The sequence below is a fragment of the Quercus lobata genome, chromosome 8 (assembly GCF_001633185.2).
Source record: "Quercus lobata isolate SW786 chromosome 8, ValleyOak3.0 Primary Assembly, whole genome shotgun sequence".
Lineage (NCBI taxonomy): Eukaryota > Viridiplantae > Streptophyta > Magnoliopsida > Fagales > Fagaceae > Quercus > Quercus lobata.
This window is the reverse complement of record NC_044911.1, coordinates 41293917-41311577: the sequence shown is the minus strand read 5'-3', so window position 1 is coordinate 41311577 and position 17661 is coordinate 41293917. Positions and strand designations below refer to the sequence as shown.

The 17661-nt window shown below is 34.1% G+C and overlaps 1 protein-coding gene across 1 annotated transcript; it reads right to left on the bottom strand.

Moving 5' to 3' along the window:
• Positions 1 to 14105: 14105 nt before the first annotated feature.
• Positions 14106 to 14575, bottom strand: LOC115955257 (CLAVATA3/ESR (CLE)-related protein 5-like). Its single transcript, XM_031073328.1, has one exon. It carries the CDS (start codon positions 14548 to 14550, stop codon positions 14308 to 14310), a length of 243 nt encoding a protein of 80 aa, XP_030929188.1. The 5' UTR covers positions 14551 to 14575; the 3' UTR covers positions 14106 to 14307.
• Between the last annotated feature and the right edge of the window lie 3086 nt (positions 14576 to 17661).

Genomic DNA, 17661 nt, shown 5'->3' with positions numbered 1-17661 from the left:
CAAGTGGTTGAACCAAAATATAGCATATTTTTTAAGATATAAATAGCAGCTTAACTGTTCTTATGAAGCTTCTATTTCTATTTCAGCAACTCTTGAAAATTCCAAGAACAAACGACATGCAATTAACAAAGGCAAGCAGTCCGCATCTTTTCCTTCCAATGGGGTTGGTATCTAAACCCCTTCTCTTCCATGAAAATTCTTGCTCTAAACTGCGGTGGGCTTGGGATCCCAGAGACAATTCACGAATTTTGCTGTTCATTGAGAGAAAAAGGTCCCTTAGTTTTGTTTCTCTGTGAAGCTCAACTTGATTTTCATGGTTTTGTAAATTTGAAGAAGAAATTGGGTTTGACATAAGGCATTGAAGTCCCACATATCTTCATTCTTTCTAGAACTGAGTCTGGTCTTTGATCCCTCCTAAATCGTATCAAGTAATCACTTATTATGAGAATATTCTTAGCACAAGCCATTTGGCTTAAGGCTTCATTTTGGAAGTCATTCAGGTTGACCATACATATTTGGTTTATGGAAGTCATAGATTCTGCCCCTCAAAAATTGTACTCCTAAGAAGATATTATGTGCTGTGTAAAGGATGATATGAAATTGTTTTGATACTTATGATCACAAGCTACTATTTACATAATGGAGTTTGTGGAATGTAATTATTGCTAAATTAGTGGATCTTTTGAACTCAAATAGGATCTGTTTAATTGGAAGTGGCTTGGATTCAAGAGGATATTAAGCTGATATAGGAATATTTTGTTATCATATCCTTAACGTTTCTTTATGAGGTATTCATGTTACTCTAGCTTCTGCTAGTGCTGCAAAAGAGTATAAGAAAAATACTTATCTTTTCTTTTTCCCATTGTATAGTGTGTTATTAAATTAATAAAGTCTACTATCGTTTCCTTTCAATTTTTTTTTAATAGAAAATATAGCCATAAGAGTTTAATTGTTTTTCTTTCTTTATTTTTATATTTTTATTTTTTAATATAACTTTTTATAACTTATTTTATCCTATTGTAATACACGGATTCCACTTCCTTCTTCTCTTTCTATTTTATTTATTTTTTACTATTGTGATTATTACGTTTTATGGATGTCATTTTTTTTTTTTTTTTGGTTGTATTTCCATCACAATACACTTTGTTTTTATTTACATTAACACTATATTTATTGTCAATAATTCTCCTTTTATAATTCCTTAGTTATTTATTTTTTTTTTTTAATTTAATTTTAGAGGGGGAGTTTCAACCTATAGCACTACTCCTAATAATTACTCTTTATCATCAGACCAAGAAACTAATTGGTTTTTGGTGTAAGCGGAGATAGAACTCCAAATGTTTTATTCGACGATAAGAGTATTTACTAGTTGAGCTAATTGAAACCTATCTTATAATTCCTAAGTTGATCAGAAATCTAACTTCATTAGAGCACTCATGTAAGTTAATACAAAATAGTATAAGAGGTCATTTTTGCACATTTAATGCAAAAAAACCTACTTCTGTTTAGCCAAATTTGTGTAAAATAGCATTAGAACGATAGTATCTATGTAAATATACACAATTATTGTTGTTGTGAAAATTATATATATATATATATATATATATCTCTCTCTCTCTCTAATGATTTGGGAGAATAAATAATATTTTAATGAAATATAGTATAAAATAGATAACCAGATTTGAGGGCTTTGAAAAGTGATTATGTAATATAGGAAAAAAAAAAAAGAGTAGATTCTTACGCAAAAATAGAGAGAAATTTTTATACAAGCTGATATAAATGCTCATATAATTTGAGATTTTATATCTAACAAAACTCAACTTTTTCCTCTATTATATATTTTTTAATTATTAATTATAAAAGAGAAATGTTATGTCCACAGTATTTTTACAAAACTTTCACAACAAAATCTTAAGTGGTTGGTTGTTATTAGTTGTTATGAGTGGACAAAAAAATAATTTAAGTTATGGGTTCAAATTAGATCAATAACAACTTACCACCTATGATTTGTTGTGAAAATATTGTGGATGTAGCACTTCTCATTATAAGAACACGCATTTATTATTATTAACTTTTATTACTTTTTTCCCTATCATTTTACTATTTTAGTATTAGTATATGAGAAATGAGAATCTTTTTTCTAGAATTCCCAAATTTCTTGCTGTCTCATTTTGTGCTCTCATGCTTCAAGTCAATTCTTAATAAAAGAAAATTATTGTGTACTCCCGGAATACCATAAATGCGTATTCCCTCCTCTCACATGAATAGTAGGTTACACTAATTAAATTCATATGGTAGGACCCACCATTTATATGAGAGAAGGGATGACGCATTTATAGTATTCCGGGAGTATCTAATAATTTTCCCTTAACAAATAATAAAAAATTATTTTTCTATGATTTCAGATAAGAACAAAATTCTTAACTGAGATGTATGTCTTGCGTTAAAGAAACGAGTATTATGTCTTTAACATGGAAAAAAAAAAAAAAAAAATTAAAGATCGGAAACAGGTAGTTGAAAAGCTGTTTTAGTGGTACCAAGAAACAAGTTGGATCTAATATTAGTAAACAAGCTGTTTTAGTGGTGCACAACGGATTATTAGTAAACTTTGTAGAAATGTTTATATGGCTTTTGTTGCTCAAATGACTTATATTGCAATATTCTTACATCTTTGGGTAATAATGCTCAATAATTAATTTATTCTATGCAGGACCAGAGATAACTATCCTAGAAGGATTCAGGATTCAAGATTCTACAACTCAGTGAAAAGTTTAATTTCGTTCTTATCCAGGGTTATGTATATCTACGATCTTATCCAAAGTTATGTGCTTTTTTTTTTTTTTTTTTTTTTTTTTTTAGTTAACGGTTGCATTGTTCTCATAATGCATAAATTACGTATTAATTATTCAATTAATTATTATTTCTCAATAAAATTATATATTCTACAAAATAAGGCTTTCACTAATACAAGAATTTTGTTGTTGAAGATTTGAATCCAATTAATGACCAATATTTAATTTTAATTAATAACAGCAACAATAATATTAAAATGCTTTTAGAAAGCTCCAAGCTCATTTTTCACATTTTATTTTCTCTCAATTTTCCCGCTCTAAAACACTTTAAAAATACTTACCATAAGGCCTTTTTGAATCCCATACTCATTTCCAAAAGTTTATACAAGTAAAATCCCACTCCTTATTAATTCTTCTTTTGTTTGGTGCACGCAACTTGGCATGATCACAACGATGCATCCTCGCTCTCACACATTTGGCAAATGCATGCCTTTTATGGGTTCTTTGAACATAGCATTCAAATGGTGTAAATGTGTTGTGCAACTGATTATAAATGCATGTCAAAATGTCTTGTCTCTCGTTTCCCTTCAAGTTTCATGACTCTTGACAAAATCGAATATTAATAAATACTCACTCAAGCCGTATGAGAATGCCTTTAATGAGTGAGCCACTTGATGATCATAAGGTGAACATACAGATAGTAGATTAATTTTCTTGGTGTGTACGTAGTTGTCATTTATTGTGGAATGATATTCCAAAGTATGCCCACCGAAGAACAAAATATTTGAATCCATATATAAAGATGAATGATGGATTGGGTAACAAATTCCTAACAATGTGGCTTGTGCATACACCCAAGAGGAATTCCAAAAGCATGTATATTAATTGGGTCTCAAAAGCATATTGAGGAACCTAAATTAAAGGGTTCAAGTTGAAGAAACAGATGAGTTTCACAAAGATGATCACACAAATCTTTGACTCAAGCACAAAATTAGAGAAAGAAAAGTTGCGAGAAAGAGAAAGAAAATGAGAGAAAACGAAGAGAAAAACAGAGAGAGAATTGAGAAACTCAGAGAGGAAAAGCTGAATTGTTCTTTACTCAATGAATCAAAATATAATACATCTCCTTTCTATATAAAGGAATTACATGAATAAATAGGATCTAGAACCTTCTAGAACCTTTTAACAATTCTAACTAACTGTAACAGATTTTCCCGCCACTGTTGGAGCTTGAATTGCTTGGGCTTGAATGTACTCATGTCATACCAGAAACACACGTGCCACAACTAACTCTCACCCATACTAAAACGACACAGTTTAATTAAGTAGTTTGCATGTGTGTGAATCCAACACGTGTTAACCGTCTTCCTTCTTGGACTGTAAATGCCGCTCTGTTTTTCTATCTTTATCATCCCCCCTCAAACGAATGGGGGAGGAATGAGGCATGAGTTTGTCACAAAAAAAAAAAAGAAATGAAGGTCCAGGCAAAGGCTTAGTAAATATATCTGCAAGATTATCCTTGCCAGAAACAAAGGAAATAGCCAAATCCTTGCGAAGAACACGTTCCCTTATGAAATGATGATCTACCTCAACATGCTTTGTACGAGCATGAAAAACTGGATTCGAAGCAAGAGCAATGGCAGACACATTGTCACACCATAAAACTGGAACATGATGAAGGAAAAGAAGAAGATCACGAAACAATTGTCTAAGCCAGGAGAGCTCAGCAGCAGTGGTGGCAAGTGCATGATACTTGGCCTCTGTGGAGGATCTGGAAACAGTGGGCTGTTTCTTAGATGACCAAGAAATAGGATTGGAGCCTAAAAACACCATAAACCCAGTGGTAGACTTTCTATCAAAAGGATTACCTGCCCAATCAGCATCTGTGAAGGCAGTTAAAGTAAGGGGACTTCGAGAAAAATAAATGCCATGAGAAAGAGTACCCCTCACATATCTGAGAACTCTCTTGGCAGACTCCAGATGAGTGGTTGTAGGAGATTACATAAATTGACACAATTGATGAACACTAAAGGCCAAATCTGGCCTAGTAAATGTGAGGTATTGAAGAGCCCCAACCATGCTTCTATAAGTAGAAGGATCAGATAGGCGTAGACCAGAATCTGGAGTAAGTCTTGTGGCAGGACAACATGGTGTTTTTGTAGGCTTGGAATTATGCATATTGAAACGATGAAGAACATCAGAGGCATACTTAGTCTGTGATAAGGTAAGGCCATACTTTGTGGGTGTGATTTGAATACCCAGAAAATAATTGAGAGGGCCAAGAACTTTGAGATCAAAAATAACACTGAGAGCTGAGATGAGATAGGCAATCAGTTTAGAAGCATTACCAGTGATGATGATAATATCATCAACATACAATAGCAGGTAGAGAATAGTAGAGCTTGAATGATAAACAAAGAGAGATGAATCTGCCAAAGAAGCCACAAAACCAAGATGAAGCAATTGGTAGGTGAACCTCTCAAACCATGCCCTTGGAGCCTGCTTTAACCCATAAAGGGATTTGAGTAATTTGCAGACATAATGAGGTTTATAGGTATTGACATAACCTTGTGGCTGCTGTATATAAATTTCCTCCTTAAGATAGCCATGAAGAAAGGCATTGGAGACATCCAATTGCCTAATAGACCAGTTAAGACTGACTGCAATTTCCAAAACCAATTTGACTGTAGCAGGTTTAATAACTGAACTGAAAGTCTCTGTGAAGTCTATTCTTGGTTGCTGATGAAACCCCTTCGTTACCAACCTTACTTTATATCTGGCAATTGATCCATCACTGTGAAGCTTCAATTTATAAACCCATTTGCACCCTACTAGATTAAAATGAGGAGAAGGAGGAACAAGCACCTAGATTTGCTGTTTCTGCAATGCATCAAACTCAGCATCCATAGCCTTGCACCAATTAGGATAAGAGGAAGCTATTTTGTAGGTAGGTGATTCAGTAAAATTATAGTCAAGAGTAGCTTTATAACAAAGTTTAGGTTTGGATATACCACACTTGGACCTAGTTTGCATGGGATGAAGATTAACAGGAACAATTGGCAAGGTTGAAGGGTCACTAGATGAAGAAGAATTTGGGGCAGAAGTAGGCAGTGGAGGAGAAGAAGGAGCTAAAGGAGGTGACAAGGAAGGACTAATAGGAGTAGTGGAAGGAGCAGCAGTAGTATTTGAGGAAGAATCATTACAACTTGGTGAAGTAGAAGAATGTGAAGTAATTGTGTGAAGGAATTGATCAAGTGATGAAGTGTCAGATGGTGTGGCAGTAGTGTCAGATTGTGGAGCTGGCCCTAAAATGGAAGGTTGATGGAAAGAGTGTAAGTAAAGTAGATTGGACAACCAAATGGAGTGAGATGTAGGAGTAACAGGTGATTGTGGAGAAGAAGTGAGTGTAGGAAAAGGGAATTTTGACTCATTAAACACAACATGTCTAGAGGTGTACATAGAGTTTGTAATAAGATCAAAGCATAGGTAACCCTTTGAAACAGAAGAATATCCTAGGAATATACATTCCTTGGTTCTAGGTTCAAGCTTGTGTGAGGTGTAAGGTCTGAGGAGAGGATAACAAGCACACCCAAAATTTTTGAGCTAATTAAGATCAAGTTGAGAGTGATACAATAGGTAATATGGTGAGTAAGAGTGAAGAGTGGCAGTAGGAAGCAAGTTTATGAGAAACATAGCAATTTGAGCAGCATAAGACCAATATTGGAAATGGAGAGAGGCTTTAGACAGTAAGGTAATTGTGGTTTCTATGATATGTCTATGTTTTCGTTCTACCAGCCCATTTTGCTGTGGAGTATATGGACAAGAGAGTCGATGAAGAATGCCACAGACAAATAAGTAAGACTCAAACTCTTTAAAAACATACTCACCACCCCCATCTGATCTCAAAATTTTAAGTTTAGATGAAAACTGTGTTTTAGCCATGGATTTGAACTTAACAAACATAGGGAAGACCTCAGATTTATGCTGAAGAAAATAAATCCAAGTAAAACGAGTATAATGATCTACAAACAACACATAATACCTGAATTTATTAATAGAGGAAACAGAAGCAAGGCCCCATACATCAGAGTGAACTGATTCTAGTGGTGAATGTGCAGTAACATGGGAAGTAGGAAAGGGAAGTTTATGAATTTTACCACTGAGACAATGTGTACAAGATATACTATTACACTTATTTGAAGAAATCTTAAGTATAGGAAGAAGTGTTTGTAGGACTTGAGCATGTGGATGACCAAGCCTATTGTGCCATAATTCCCAAGGTGAAGATATGGAAGCAACATGATTGCAGACTCTAGAAGGTAAAAACAAAGTAGTAGCTTTACTAGGATAGATAGGGTATACATCCTGTTCACTCCTGCCCTGGTAAAGCACTTTCCCCGTGGCCAAGGCCTAAACAGATAAAAGGTTCTCATCAAAATAGCACCAACAATTATTATCATGGCAGAGTTTGTGAACAGAAGCTAGATTTGAAGCAATTGAAGGCACCCTAAGGACATTGTTAAGATGTAAAGATGAGTTTTGAGTAGGAAATTGAACTTTACCTATGTGAGTGTTAGGAAGGTTTTGGCCATTACCAATAGTTAGATGGTCTTGTCCAGTGTAAGGTTTTGGAAAGGATAGTGCATTGAGGCTGGATGTGACATGATCTGTTGCAGCACTATCAGCTAGCCATGGTTGCTCTTGAGTGATTGCAGCATTTGAAGCTGTTGCCATAGCAGCCAATTTTGTGGGAGGGTGCTTTCCTTGGTAAGCATAATCCATTCGATGGTAACAGTCAATAGCTGTATGACCACTCTTCCCACATATCTGACAAGATGGTCTCTCATTCTTGGAACCTTGAAACTGTGATGATGAAGAGAACTGATTGGAATGATTCTGATTGGAAGTGTATAGTGAATACTGCTGTGGAAAGACATTAGATCCTCTACCACCACCATTTCCTCTTCCTCTGTTACTATTCCTTCCTCTACCTCTATTATTGTACTGATTATAACCACCACCACTAGATCTAGGTGTGGCATTCACTGCCATTGCAAAAGTTTCTTTAATATGATTAGAATCATTCAAAGATTCTTCTTCTGCACCAAGCAGAGTAGTGAGTTCATCAAAACTCACTTGTGTACTCCTTGTACGTATAGCAGATCTGAATGCATTGTATTCTTTAGGAAGACCTTTGATGGCTATGTGAAGCAATTCTTCATCATCAAGAATCACTCCAACTGCCATCAACTTATCCGTCACAACTTTGATCTTCTGAAGATACACATCAACAGAATCACAGCCTTTTCTAATATTGTGGAGTTCTCCTTTTAGATTCATAATGTGCGATCTTGAGACTGAGGAAAAATGGTTTTCAAGAACCTTCCAAACTTCCATTGCTGAGTGGCATCCTATAGTGAGAGCAAGGATTGAAGGTGTCAAAGTTGAACTAATAAAGGTAAGAAGTGCTTTCTCCTTTGATTTCCAAATTGAATAATCTGGATTGATGATTACAGTAATAGATCCTGAAAGATCCTTGAGAAATTTCTTTGGAATTGGTTGAGTATCATCAAGTAACTCAAATAAGGAGTAAGTTTCAAGTACCATCGAGATTTGATGTTTCCAAACTATATAGTTGGAACTGTCAAGCTTCACTGTCATCATGTTTGACATATTTGACAGCAACAAAAGAGGTTGATTGATCAAATTGATTGAAGCAGTAGAGGAAGACGCCATGGACGCCATTGTTGAAGATGAGGACGACATTGCAGTAGAGGCCATCTGTTCAATAGAAGCCATCTGTGGCTCTGATACCATGAAGAAACAGATGAGTTTCACAAAGATGATCACACAGATCTTTGACTCAAGCACATAATCAGAGAAAGAAAGTTACGAGAAAGAGAAAGAAAATGAGAGAAAACGAAGAGAAAAACACAGAAAGAATTGAGAAACTCAGAGAGGAAAAACTGAATTGTTCTTTACTCAATGAATCAAAATATAATACATCTCCTTTCTATATAAAGGAATTACATGAATAAATAGGATCTAGAACCTTCTAACAATTCTAACTAACTGTAACAGATTTTCCCGCCACTGCTGGAGCTTGAATTGCTTGGGCTTGAACGTACTCATGTCATACCAGAAACACACGTGCCACAACTAACTCTCACCCATATTGAAACGACACAGTTTAATTAAGTAGTTTGCATGTGTGTGAATCCAACATGTGTTAACCGTCTTCCTTCTTGGACTGTAAATGCTGCTCTGTTTTTCTATCTTTATCACAAGTGATAGTCCAAGTATTACATCTTTTATGTTACATATATATAGAGAGAAGAGTAATTTACTGTGGGTAGGAATGGAATGGTTGAATATTTTTCATGCTATTGCCCATGGAAAACTTGAATAGCGCATTCTATTCTATCCTTCGACTAATCATGGCCTTTTTACGTGAATATTGTCTTTTATAAAACGAATAGGCCCAAGATCTGATAATGTAAAAGGTTCCCAAATATTGCTAGCTAATCTTTTATATGCCCTCTTTTATGATTGCATTTCAAGATGCCAATTTCCTATTGAAGGGACGGTTCAGTGATTAAGGTCTTGGCACAAGTTCGGGATAAACAGTTTAAATTAAAATATTCAGGGAGTTACAACAGGATATTGGATTTGGGGTTTAGATTAAATTATGAATCAATCTAACAGCTGAGGGAGGCGTACATAAGGGTGTAGTCGTGTAGATTTTATTAATACGATTTCGAATTATATATGTTTGAATTTTATTTAATGCACCCTTCATTATATGTGTATATATATATATATATATATATATAAACTTATTAACTTATAAGCATTTAAATTTAAAAGAATATATTCATACAAATATATAAGTAAATCTATTTAGTCAAAGCTCTTATTCTTTTCCAAAATCAAACCTTTTTTTTTTATTATAATTTTTGGCATTTAGAGAATTAGGAATATAAGAATGCATGGATTTTTTTTTTTATTTGAAAAATAAATCAATGATTTTAATTTATGGTTGTAAGTTTGAGACACGTTCTACTTGTCATCCATATATAAAAAAAAAAAAAAAAATATTCATTTTTTATTATTATCTTATATTACATTTCCCCCCTTTTCGATAGCTCCTATAATACATTCTTTATTTTAAGAAAAATAAGATTTATTACTTAATTTATTTAAAATTAATTGATTTGTATATATTTTATGTTTTCTAAAATTATTGTAATCTGCAATCTTTAAAATGTTTAAAGAATATTAATTACGATTATAATTTAAAGGATAAATACATATATGTATATGTGTTATTTGTGGAAACAATATTGATATTGCACGGAATCAATAGGTTGAACGCTCCGGCTTCGGTGGGCTACAAGTGGCTGTGGAAGACCTACAAAAATGAACACGCAATCAAAAGGGGACCGGAGTAGACCGGCTATACACCCTCCGATGGCTAAGTTAGTCTCTCATAGGAATGGAGTTCCAACCTTTTGGGAGTAAAGTGTCAGAATTTTCTTACCTTTGTTTGGTTCAGACCGGTCCTTTATATAGGGACCCTGGGGATGGTTATTTATCCAGTAACTTCCCCAAGATTCGTGGAAGCCAATGAGTCCGGACATAACTTCCTCAACGGCTACAGAAGTTGCAAACGCTAACGGAAGTTAACTATTTGAGGAATTTATGGCGATAATCATGGATTTAGTAACCGTTCCAAAGTGTCGAAAGTTTCCTAAGTGTTGCATGTTCCTCCATCCATTGTATGGGCGATTTGGTTGTCCCTGGACATCTGATCATCGTCTATGGACGACCTCTTTATCGTCCATGGGAGACTTCATCATTCATGAGCGATATTTTCATCCCTGAACATCTTTTAATCTCCTTGGGTGATTCCTGATCCTGTTTGCTCTCTTGGTTCTGGACGATCCTTATGGACGAATTGGAGATGAACTAATTTTTCGCTATCCCATCAAATATTATTGATATATTTAGCTTGCTACCCTTAAAAGATAATAATAAATATCTGACTCCACTAAATCTAGGGGTCTCTCACTTAGTCACTTGGTTCCTATTCCATATGGGTTAGTTTAGGCCTCATAACATTGACTCCTCAATGGATAGAAAACCACTATTGTCACATTCACGCAAGGCCGCTTTGCAGGCTAGCTAGCTAGTTCTCTCTCTCTTTTCTTCTTCTATTCGAATAAAAACGGATGCCTATTTCCCTTAATTAATGGGTATCTCAAGTCTCAATAGCTTTATTTATATTTTTATGACATAATAAACCTTCTTTCACTAGTAAATTGCAATATCTATTTTCTGTTTCACACTTTAGTCTAGATGCATGTTTCCATGTTTGTCCAATATTTTGAAGTTCAGACCAGTAAGAGACTAATTGCTGAACTGAATCAGTCAAAGTTTAAATTGTCATATTCTTATAATAATGAGACAGTATTTCAATAGAAGAAGATAAGATGTCGGAATTTCTATTTAACGCCAGCCCTAGCCTAGATGAAATATTATTGGTTTAGCTATCTTTTACACAGCAGAAGTTCAATCCAGGTATGTGCTCCTCTTTTTAGCTCTATTTAATTTAGTCATGTCAATGTTGTTAACTCTACTATTAATTCCTTTCTCAAGTCAAGGGTGGGTATACAAATCTCTCCACCCGAATAAAGGAAATACATATTGTTTGGGGCCAATTTTTTTTACAGCCCATTTCTGTTTATCAGCAAAATAAATATCACAGATTCGGACCACAAAAATACCAATGGCCCAGTTACTCGAGAATAGAATAGACGAAATGGGTTCTACCTCGCATTATCTTAAGTGTGTGGAATGTCGAGTAGTTTATAATTGATCGAGCACAAAAATTACATTCGTACGTAAATAGACAAGGTGAAATCAAGGCCTCCTTTACTAGACGAAATAATGAAGCAAAACGAATATGAAATCCCAAAGCTCGTACGTACTTTTCTTCACTAAGCTGCTGCTTGCATTGGGGTTAGGCCCAAAATTGTTTGCGACATGGGGTTGAAGTCTGCATGAAAATCCAAAATCCAAAAGGGAAAAGTGTGTGAGTTGTGGCTTAAGACTTTCTAGTTTTATTGTCTTCACCTATTTTGGCTCTATGGGAACTGGGAAGTCTTGCAAATGGGTTTGGAGTATTTACAAGCACAAGAGACCGTGTTACGTCATAACTTACGTGTGCTGTGCAGAGAAGCTAAGTACATAAGGAAGACTAACATCGCTGGACGTACAGAAGATTATACTTACGACTTCAAATATTCATTTAATTCTCACATCACAATGTTCATTCTCCTGAGTTCTCAAATTTAGCAACTTCATAGGTCATCATTCCTTTCGTCACAACAAATCAAACTCAATCATGCCTTCTTTAGCACAAAACAAAAATAACCTAACATTTCACTGCCTAACATTCATGTTCAGTTATTAATTATTATTGTCTCCATTTGTTTCATTGTAAAACATTGTTTTAGAATTTTCGGGCATTTTTTTGGTTGTAAGATCTTGTCCAAACTGAAAATACGTTCGATTAACAAAGAAAACACAATCTAACAGTTTTGAAAATGTTTTACAACCAAATTACTCCCTTCCCTCTTTCTTGCACATGAACACCCCTCCCCCTTCCCTTTTAGCTTTTCAATTTATTTGAGAAACACAAGGTCATTGGTGGTGGTGAGTAGTGGTCGTTAGTGTGATGGCCCAGGCCACGAAACCTGAGATCAACTGCACGTTGGGCTTGCAGTTGACGCTAGTCACTTTGGGAGGTGCAAGGATGGTAATGGGGTAGATGGGGCCAAAAGACAGGGATTTCACCCCGCCTTGCATGGTGGGACAAACTGCCTTACTCTATCTTTGCCACAACACTCAGCCTACCCCACACTTGCTATGATTTTTTTTTTTTTTATAAAATTGTTTCATTAATATAAATATATTTGAACTTACAATTAAATTTATTATATCAAATCAAACTAATTTTTAGCAAGAACTTAATAATATTATCCAAAGTCTTTTTAACAATACAAAATCATAATAAACCAAAAAATCTTAATATTCCTACATTTAAAACTTAGTAATACAAACTAAATCTTTAACACTAATAGAGCGAAATAGGGTGATGCTAAAAAGTCACCCATGCATTCTCGCCTTGCGCCCAAGTGTAGAGAAAAAATCTTGCCCCATTCTCATTCCCACCTCACCACCTTTGCAGGATGGGGAAACCTACATGGGGCAAAGTGGGATAATGTGGGGCATGCAGAGAAAAATTATCATCCCTAAGTACAATGGCTTGGCAGTTGATGTAGGGGGTGCATGGTGGTTGTTGGGGTTCATTTTTTCCGCTGTCAATATGATTTGTGGTTGTGAGTTTTGTTTTGCTTTTGTATTTTTTGTTTATTTATTTATTTATTTATTTTTTTGATTTGGGCTTCAATTGACATTTGCGCTTTTTGAGATCTCATTGTTAGAGATTTAGAGGTTTCTCTTAATATTTTTTTATTTATTTATAAAAAAAGTAGGTTGTGCCAAACACCCGAAAATGATTTTTAAAGCATTTTTATAAACACAACCAAACACACAAAAATAAAAAATAAAAAAAGAAAAGAAAAGAAAAGAAAAAAAAGATTCTCTTCTTATCCAAACAATAGAAAACACCTATTTTCTCTCCTCCCTTTTTCATCATTATCCTTTTCACTCCAATCAAAAGTAGCATAAGAGCTGGGATCCACCCTGTTTTGCCTATTGCTGTTTGTAATATTATCTTCGGATGATCTGAAGAAGAATTTTTACGTAAAATATTTCATCAAAATGAAAAAAACAGATCAAGATCAAGAAAAGCGAGCATGAAAATGAGAACGGAAGACAACAAAGATGAATATCATTTATTAGCATGACACTGAAGTCATAAGTACATCCAGTTGATTCATTCATCTCAATGACACAATAAGGCTTATACATTAGTTATTGAAACATGCAAAATAACACTTTACTACAGATATTAATATATATATATATATATATATATATATATATTACACACATCAGGATAAGCCTAAAATAAATCCAAGGATGCGAGTAGGAAGAGTCAAACCCAAACTCATGACCTGATGGAGAGAATCTTGACATTAAGGGACCACTATATAGATCTCAACTCATGATTGAGATTAACATCCTTGACTACGTAGTTACTAGCTTAAAAGATAGTGCTTTTAGTGCATAAATACTATTGCCTCACAGAGAATAAAACTAGGTCTAGTGTTATATTATCACAACTTTATGAGCTTTTTTGAGAAGGATGTAAGTTGCTCTGCATGTTTCAACAACTAATTTTGATTTTAGGGGTAGAAATTAAAAGATCATAATAAATTTGTGATAATTAAACTCTAAACTTAATATTATTCTTTTGGGGGCATTAGCATGTTCTAAAACCAAAATCACTCCCTTTAAGCTGGTGACTAGAATAGTTTTATGCTGGTTACAAGTGATGCTGATGGTCTGGTCCTCCGGGTACAACTTGGTCATGATATGGCTCCACGACTAACCTCCTTTGAAAATGATCAAGGTTGGAGAGATCAAAACCTAAATGGAGAAGTTTTTGGCTGTCTTTGCTTTTCTGCAAAACCTTGTGCCAGTGAAGAATACGTGCCTGTGAACTCATGAAGAGTGAGGAGAATATGATTATGAGTATAGTCACCCGAAGAATGATGCTATTAGCCATGGAGTTACTAGGCAACAAAAGAAGCTAGCTGCTAAAGTATATAAGATTGACTGATTGAACTATTAATATGGAATGAAGCGGTATGCATGGAAGGTCACACCTCGTCTTATTTATAAGAGCAAAAGTAGGATCACGGTTTATTGTTAGTGGAAAGAAGATGTGGAATACTTTGAACTCAGATTGGTATCAGGCCACTTGATCCATATATACAATCATTTTATTTTTGTTTTTTATAATCAAATTTTCCATGCCTTTAAGGTTGTATTGATTTTATGGTTTTAAAACTTGGTATGGTCAAAGAACCAGAAAAGCACTCAGTTCCTAGTTTTTACCTGTTCTTAGCATTGTTTTTACCGGTTGGGAGTTTTTTTACCGGACCAGTTTGGTGCCTGGTTGTAATAGAAGTATTTTTATTCGTAAGTTTGGTTGTTACAATATGAAAACCTTGTAAAAGATAAATAGAGAAGGAAATTTTTTATTTTTAGAAATATATTAATTTTAAATCTTATTACATGTAATAAGGAATAATTATTATAATCATTTTAAATAAGGACAGCTATTCCTCAATTTAAGGAATAGTTTTTATTTTTATTTTTTTATACAAGATAAAAATTTTAGTATAATTTAAGTGTATTTGTGTATGAAGCTTCCTTTTGGAAACTTAAATTCTAGCCCTGACTTGCCTTCTCACACCCCACAAGTACTTATACTTGTGAAGTGATCATGCGGTGGTTAGGAGTAGTTATTCCTATGTTATTGTAATAACTATTCAATGTAATAAAGATGCAACCAACTAATTGAATAGTTATTGCACATGAATACGAATAATTATTCTATATTAAAAAAAAAAAATTATTCCATTACAAGAGTTCTTATAGTGTACCAAACTCCTATGTAATTAAATAATTCAATGGTTTTAAAAATCAGAACGGTCAAAGAACCGAAAAATGGTCTGGTTCTTGGTTTTTACACATTGAATCAATGGTTTTTATAGCTGAATAACTAATTTTTACAATTTTTATTAAAGCAGTTGAGGGTCTGGTTTTGAGTTAAACCGTTCAGTCCAAGCCAAATTTTAAAACTATGAATAATTCAAAATTTTCAATAACAATTTAAACTTTTAAGATAATCAGTAATTTAACGAAGAGCCTTGTAGGCAAATTGACACATCCACATAAATAAAGTGCTTGAGAGTTTAGGAAGGAAATAATTTGACTTTATCATTTCATTATTTTTTAAATCGCCATATGGGCTGCAATTGACCCTTAAATCTAAGAATAAATTATCAATGATTTTTAACTTTTAATGGGTGTCAATTGACCTTTAAATCTAAGAATAGATTATCAATGATTTTTAAGTTTTAGTCGTCGACAATGAATATTGCGCAGATGTGTGAGGATGAGTATCAATCCACACATGATAGTGACAAAAAAGTATATATCCTTTCGGATTTATGCCGATTTGGTTAATTATCCAATTAAACTTTCTTGTTCCATATCACACGTTTGGAGTGGAATATCTAATATATATAGGTTAATAAATAGTGATAAAGCATTGCTCAGATCTATCCTAAAAATTATACCGAACAACCCATGATAGCTTGCCAGCTTGGACCATCCTACGCTATTCATTTCTCTCTCTCTCTCTCTCTCTCTGAGAATGGAAAGCGGCCTTTAGGATATGAACAAGTTGGTCCAGTCGGTATAATTTTACTGCTCATGATGCAGAGAACACCACAGCGTTAATGCGGGGGGAAAAAAGAATAAGTGTACGATCACTGTGATCAGATGCTCTCATAATAGATAAGCAAGGACATGCATTCGATATACCCTCATGCATGTGAACCACCAAACACTTGTAAAGTGAGAGTTTCTAACCATTACTAGTTTTGAGTTTGAATTTGAACCATTGCTAGATTTACTGAAATTGAATTTGCAAAATGGACCTATGCTATGAAGTACGAGAAGTTTCGTCAAATGCTGCCTATTGATAAATATGAAGAATACCGTTCAACAAACTATATTGACCTGGGGATAACAACACTCATAAGATTATTATTGATTTACCAACTTGAATTTCAAGGGAGATGTTAGATCTATTAAACCAAGTGTTAGGAGTTATTTGGGTCCAAACCTGTCCTTTAAGGCAATAAATTTGTAAAATAGGTAACTAGAATAGAATCAATATCTTTTGTCCCACTCTTTCTATACCACTTTGTATTCCATAAATAAGAACCTGTCACATGTTCATTTATTTAAGCAAATCCAAATTCTATGCTTATTCTTGTGTTAGTAACCTAAAAAATATATAATTCAGCACATCCCCACTGCCACCACCAATCACTGCTGGTGCCAGTAGCAAAGGTCATCGATAGCATCAAAGGTACCATTCACATCCATACACCATTACGGGAAGATCGGGAGAGTTAGAGGAAGAGTCAAAGGGAGGAAGCGTAGTCAAAGGGAGGAAGCGTGGATATAACACAATATTTAGACGAATGGTACAAAATTCAATTAAAGCTCAAAGATCTGAAACCACAAACAATAAATTTCACCAAAATTTGGTAGCTTGATTTGCACATTTCAATCGTCAATCAAAATCATTAGAAAACAAACAGAAATAATATATATATATATATATATATATATTACTATATAAACTTCAATTTAATAACAAAAAATTGGGAAATTACACTAAATCCACCTGTGATTTGAGCCAAAACTACTTTGTCTACCCATGTTTTAAAAAGTGTCACTTAACTCACCTGAGGTAAGATCCGTTTATATTTTGTAACCCATCTTACTCTCTGCCGTTAGAAAAACACATTTTAACCCCAAAACAAAACATAACACGAATCAAAACACCCTATTTGAAAAACTTTTCGCGAGAGTGACCATTCATGTTCTTCTCTCAAGAATCTCCACTGATTGAAGTCGTTGGGCTTGAAGAACACAAATTTAGTGAATATTGAAGCTAGGGATTGCAGTTTCGGTAAAGAAAAACAAGGTTTGTGTGAACATCTCTTTGGACCCACATACAGATTCTTAGGGTTTTTTTATTTTCATAAAATTTGTGAATGTTACCTGGTTAAATTTGTGCATTTGGTTATTT